This window comes from Lolium rigidum, chromosome 2 (genome assembly GCF_022539505.1).
Source record: "Lolium rigidum isolate FL_2022 chromosome 2, APGP_CSIRO_Lrig_0.1, whole genome shotgun sequence".
Classification (NCBI taxonomy): Eukaryota; Viridiplantae; Streptophyta; class Magnoliopsida; order Poales; family Poaceae; genus Lolium; species Lolium rigidum.
The window spans coordinates 267,491,135-267,497,486 of NC_061509.1; the positions used below are offsets into that span (position 1 = coordinate 267,491,135).

A 6,352-nucleotide genomic window follows, 5' to 3' on the forward strand; every position below is an offset into this window, starting at 1 on the left:
CGTTGGTTGCTTCTTGTAGACCATCATGCACATGATCACACCCATGATCCTGGTGTTTCTTCCGTAAGCATCGTTTGTGAAGGGGAGATGGATCTTGAAAAGGTCAGACTTAAAATTGCCACATGCATTTATATATTTTCTTAAGATGGCTAAGATAAATTTCTAGACATTTATTTATGGCCCTGCATATGATGGGTCTATGTATATTGGGAAAATCATTCTACATGCACTTCATGCAGGCTGACATGTGGTTGGGGAACCTACTGCTGGAACGCAGTGATGACATATACCGGATGAAAGGAATACTCTCTGTCAGTGGAATGCCTCAACGCTTTGTCTTTCAGGTTTTCGTTACTCTAGCCTATGGTGTATCCAGTTCGACGCATTTGTCTTTCAGTTTGTCAATACTCTAGCCTATACTCCAGTTCAATTTAGTGTCCTGTTCTGCCATTTTCACTTGTGAATACAAATAGTAATGATTTCTTCTTGTGACATGTTAAAGACATCCTATTTTCACATTTGCATAAATGACCTGATAAATTGCTATGTTTTCTCCTGTCCTTTTGTTTAAGTTTTTCTAATGACCTGACCTAAACACATCCTTGTTTTCCATTGGTAGGGAGTGCACGACATTTTCCAGGGATCCCCCGACAGAACATGGGAGGCAAACGAGCCACGAATCAACAAGATCGTGTTCATCGGTAGGAACCTCAAGCGTGAAGAGCTGGAGGTTGGCTTCAAGGATTGCCTACTGAAGCAATGAGCCAGAGACCCCGAGACTCTTCAGTTTCTCCTACGCACGGGGTGGTAGATCTCCAGCTTCATGATTTTGAGCTTTGCAGCTGTAGAACTTAACCTTGGAAAGTCGAAACTGATATTTTGGTCGAACTGAAATTGAAATACGAGATTTGTATATAGGTTGGGGAACATAACATCTTTGAAACTTGAGCCTCGTGGTGTTCACCATCACTGTTGTGTACTGTACCTCTATGTTATGCACGATGCTGTACTAAGACTTGCAGAGATTTATACTGTCCTGGAATTTGAGGATCTGCTTTCTTTACTACTCCACCACTGTATTCCCTTGATTAATGTCAATCATTCTACGAAATGTATTTATATCGTCATTTCATTTAAGGGTTTGCCTATGTCCATTCGCAATAAAAAAAAGGGGGTTTGCCTATGTCTTAGTCGACTGAGGTTCTTCTAAGTGAGAAAAGTGCAACTGTTTTTTTTGGATGACTGAGACTTAAGAAATTCTCAGTCCTGACATAGCAAATCTGTTTATTTAATAATTACATTTTGTAGATATAGAACTGAATTTTATAATCTGTGTAAAAGGGGCTTTCAATTTATATTTAAGACAGCAAATATGACTTTTTTTTGTTTCTCGGAAGTGACGACACAATTCAAGTACTAGCAGAGGTCGGGCCGGCCCATCGAGGAGTGAACGACTCGGACACGGCAAAAAGCCTACAAGACGAGCCCAAGCTCGGAACCATATATCAAGCCTCTGCCCTTTCTTCTTCGCAAAGAAAGAAATCGAAAAGAAAACCGAAAAGACAGAGAAAGAAAAGCTAAGCAGCGGCGATGGCGAACGGCGGCATGACGGCGACGAAGAAGGAGTTCGGCGAGACCCACGACGTGCTCCGCTTCGGCGTCAACGACAGCGTCAGGGGCGACCTCGCGCCGCCGCACCCGCTCCAGGCCACCCTCCAATCGGTAACCGCCCGCCGTCCCTTCACCCTCCGATCCCCCCGTTCGTTCCAGGCATGTGAAACCCTAGCGCTGAATCCCTGTCGCGCGCGCGCAGGAGGGCAAGTTCTGGGACGACAAGAAGAAGTTCGGGGCGGAGGCCATCTACGGATCCGCCTTCAACATCCGCAGGGATCTCGACGCCCAAATCCTCTCCAGGTACTACCAGTAGTTCTTCGCTCGTCGCCCCCCTTCTTTTATCCCCTACTCGAAAATTAGGTTTCCTATTATGTCGGGTTCGTCGGATTAAGAGGCACTGGTAGCTGACGTGGGCGTTCGAGAATTCTAGCGGTGCCATCTGGCTGCCGATGAGGTGAATTTAACCATGCCGTGAGCTCGAGGCGTCTTAACATATCATTACAGTCTGTAGTCACATTCTTGCTTTTCCGTGTTGGATAGCCCTGGCAGCACCTATTTAGCCATGTTGGGTTTCGTTCATGCTGGTATAGCTCTGACAGCAAGTGAGCTCACCAGCATGGATTTGTTTTGATGGTTTTTGCATCATCTGTAAAGCTGTTCTTTACACAAAATAAAATGTGAAGATGTTAACCTTTTCATTTTACTGCAAATCCATTGCTCTTGCCATATGTATTCTATGCTGATGGTATGTTTGTTATCGTTGGCTCTGGTTTATTAATATCACTGTACTAGTTTTTTCCTTGCACCCTACAAACATAAACTGACTCAACCTTCCCTAAGCTGGGCACACACCCAGGCTTTCGGCTGACGGCGCAGTTTATTTTGATGAAAAATTGACCGAGCTTTCAGTGTGCCCAGGGCCAGGCTTGATGAAAATCTTGGGTCTGCCACTGCCTACAAATGCTTATTACCAGACACTAAATTTGTTCTTATGTTGCATGGTTGATTGTACCTAAATATGTATGCTTGTTTATTTCAGTGAATTATTGCAATTTATGACTGTTGCACTTGAGGTCCTCTATCAATTTTCACATTCAATAGCATTCCTTCCATCATATGCAAGGGCTCCTACCGTAAGATAGTATTTAGATACTGTTCATCCAGAATGAATCACTTAGGAATGCCTGGATCACTTGCTCTATTTGAATGCACAATCAGATCTTGAGGTTTTCTTATTTACAAACAATGCAAGGACAAAAGAGGGCAGCATAAGCATGCACCTTTTTTAAATCTTGTTTGTACCTTTCGAATAATCCTTCTGAATAATCTGAACACTTGTCTCCAACTGGTTTTCTGCGAATTTAATAGGTGATAAGTGCTAAAAATGTCACTTACGAAATTCTGTAATGCCAGGTTCCAGAGGCCCCCAGGTGCGTTGCCATCATCTATGCTAGGTTATGAGGCAATGACAGGTTCCTTGGATGATTTTGGATTTGAAGATTATCTTAACAGTAAGGACTTCTATCCTTCTGTCCTCCATCAATCCTCTTACTTGCTGTTTCACAGTTTTGTTCAAGCATTGTGCAATAACTTGGTGGTATGTGTACTGCTTGATCTGACTTAGGTAGAGAACACTGATATCTGTAAATCTCAGATATATGTATCTATGTAGTTCTTTTGTTCACAGTTGAATACACTCAGCAAATCTTTTTAATCTGATGTGATATTTTTTTCACAGTTGAATGTGGTCAGCAAATCTTTTTTAATCTGATGCGATTTTTTTTTAAACAGAAGTTCTTGGAAAACCAAGATTTATGAATATATTAAAATGGTGTTGTTGCTCATTTGTCATTCTTCCGACTAGTTGCAGCAAGTAGTATAGAGTTTGTGTTGTAGGATATACTTGGAGAGGTGATGGTAATTATATTATAAAATACAACTGTATGAACAAGGTAAGTAGTTAACGGTTCCTGAATGGTTTTCTGAAGGAATCTATTTTATCAAGCTAAATGATCCAAGCATGTGCTCCCCTTAGTTTAACTAGCTCACTTAAGCGTGGTTTATGTTACATAGTATGCAACTAACCATTTGCTAGAAATGTCTTCAGTTTTTTTCTTTTGCATTAATATACTTCTTTCCTTGGTCACTTTGCAGTGCCCCAAGACTCCGACAGCCTCCGTATACCGGACATGCACCATGGGATGGAGGTTCGCCTTGGCCTGTCAAAGGGACCTGTCTGCCCTAGTTTCAATTGATTCCACCCATGTATGTGATACATTGTGCTCCTCATCCAGCATCTATACCGGTCATTGGTGAAACGTGAGAACTAATGGGTATTGCATCAGTTTGAATTTTTCAACATTGATTGTATGTCATTTGTGTTCGAAGTTGGACCGCTAATAGTGCTTGGTGCTTTGTTTCTGGGTATTTAACATAGTTGGACTGTTTTCATGATATTGGCAGTTATTCGTAATACTGTCTACGCCCAACACTGTTTCTTTGATTTTCTCTACTTCAGAGGAACAGTTTGTTTTCTCGTAAGCTGCTGTGAAGTTAATTCAAAATTCTAGTTTCCCACAAAAATGACTTGTATGAAATTTCAGTAAGTCTTTTTTCTCAATAATTCGTGTGAAGGTTCTGCCTATCTGCCCAGCCAAATTGTGCGAAGGCTTCTAATCTAACTCATGTGAATTGAGCTAGTTCCAAATTTTGATTGAAAAAGATCACTTTTGTCCTATAAATCATGTTTAGTTGAAAGAACCCTAAGAGCTTGTTTGTCACATGTCACTTCCTTTCATTTTGTATAATTGAAATGAAAGGAAATACCGCACAAGAATTCATTTGATTGAATTTGAATTCGAAATTCAAATTTCATGTTTGGTTGCCACATGGATTTATGAAAAGAATTGTTGATCATTTTCCCATCCAAGTCCATCTTGATGCTCTATTTCCACCCGGTGAATAAGTATGGTCGTGTGGCCACCTTGAGACGTTTTCCCCACGAACTTATCTAGACATTGCCCTAATGTTGTTGAATCTTCTTGGGTTTGCAGTATTTTGGCTCTCAGGTTGCATACTTGGTCGGATTGGGATGACTCAGTTTGTTCATTTTTTGCTTATCTCAATGAGAAACACAACTTTGATGGTTGGCACCTTTCCATTTGAAGTCATCTTAAAGATGTCTACTCATAAGCAAAAAAAAAAAAAGTTGTCAACGGGACACGACGCTAGGCTCTACAGTGTGACTAGGGTTCTCTTCCTCTCCAATGATGGTGCGCATCCGACGAAGAGTCTGTATCCACGTTGGGTTGACATCCCGAAAGGCTTTCTAGTCTCTAAGAGGGGTTCTAGGGCTCCCTACGCTGTCCGTTGTCCCCCGTATGGTGTAGGGTTTCGGACAGTAGAGACGTCTTCAGATCTTGTGGCGGCGACGTCGACGACGACTCCAACCTTGTCGACGCCTATGCCTTCTCCATTGACGGATGATGCATCATCGGCTACGGCAGAGGGTGAGAAGGGGATAAAGATCCATGACATAGATCGCTTGATGGAAAGACTTGACCTCTAGGAGAAAGATTTGGATGACGTGATCGTCCACGAGGATGATGTTGGTATTCTGGAAGGAACTTGCTGGCTGGCAATAATGTGTGTGCAAATAGGGAGAGCCTGAGAGGATACAGTCAAGCTGCGCTGTTTCCACGCCACAGGCTCAACTTTGAAGATAGTATTTCATTCTATCTTCATTAAGTTATCATCTTGAAATTAAACATGAACTCTCACACTCTTGTTAAAAAAAAAAAACTCTCACACACTCTTCTCTTCAAGACATCAACGTTACAGGCTCAGCTCTCTCATGGAAATTCTTCGGATCACACCTTAGACATCACCTTCGTTATCACTTGAATTGTTCACGCTCTATCACAATATCTTGAGAAACACAATGAATTCTTCTTCACTTGATTTTATCTTCAACCCTTCGTCAACCATGACCTACACGCGACCCTATATATCATGAGTGTGATTTAGAGTCACACCATGAATTATGCTCTTGTAATCACCTTAAGATCTTGATCTCCGATGGCTTAACTCACAAGTTAGAGCAATTAAAAAATTGAGATCCACACAATAACTCCAACTTCTTTTGCTTTATTCTTCTTTTAGTATTGAATCCAACATATGATATTCACGCATTGCTTATTTAAAATCCCATCAAATATAACTCAATGAAACATCAGCCGGTAGAGATTATCATTAATTACCAAAACCAAGCATAGGGATCCATGCATTTCACCGGACTTGCACAAGGTATTGCAAGACTTTTGCAACAAAAAGTCACATGCCAAAAAAATCTACCAATTCCGCGACGCAGCAAACGACGGCCGACTTCACCGAGAGAGAGAGAGCATGCACGGGGGGGGGTTGGAAAAAATCCATGGTGATGGATGAGAGCAACAAGCTCAGAGCTAGTGAGGGAGCTGTAAAACGTTGGCATAGCGGTGGTCCGTGGGCTATGTGGAGGCGAGGTCACGTTGTGCCTCCCGCTTAAAGTAGTGGGACAGCGGATCCAGTGGAAAAATATGATGTGGTGGTGGGCCTTGCAACGTTGTCTCCTTTCTTTCCGCCACGGGAGGGGGCACATGTCGATGCGCGGGAAGCGGCTGATCGGACACAAAGATCAGTCGCATGAATCCAAGACTTCATTTTAACCTGATCTCCACCAAACACCTTGAGATCGCTA

The 6,352-nt window shown here is 42.2% G+C and overlaps 2 protein-coding genes across 2 annotated transcripts in view; both read left to right on the plus strand.

The window, feature by feature from the left end:
• Positions 1-1,111, plus strand: part of LOC124693401 (P-loop guanosine triphosphatase YjiA-like) — a 5,000-nt gene extending 3,889 nt beyond the window's left edge. Inside the window, exons 8-10 of the mRNA XM_047226877.1 lie at positions 20-102; positions 240-344; positions 620-1,111. Of these exons, the coding sequence (XP_047082833.1) occupies positions 20-102; positions 240-344; positions 620-763 (332 nt within the window). The 3' untranslated portion in view covers positions 764-1,111. The remainder of the gene's footprint in view (positions 1-19; positions 103-239; positions 345-619) is intronic.
• Positions 1,112-1,548: 437 nt separating this feature from the next.
• On the plus strand, positions 1,549-4,087 carry LOC124688736 (cyclin-B1-2-like). Its single transcript, XM_047222375.1, has 4 exons — positions 1,549-1,722; positions 1,814-1,914; positions 3,028-3,125; positions 3,769-4,087. The coding sequence occupies exons 1-4, from the start codon at positions 1,591-1,593 to the stop codon at positions 3,867-3,869; spliced, it is 432 nt and encodes a 143-aa protein (XP_047078331.1). The 5' UTR covers positions 1,549-1,590; the 3' UTR covers positions 3,870-4,087.
• Positions 4,088-6,352: the final 2,265 nt, after the last annotated feature.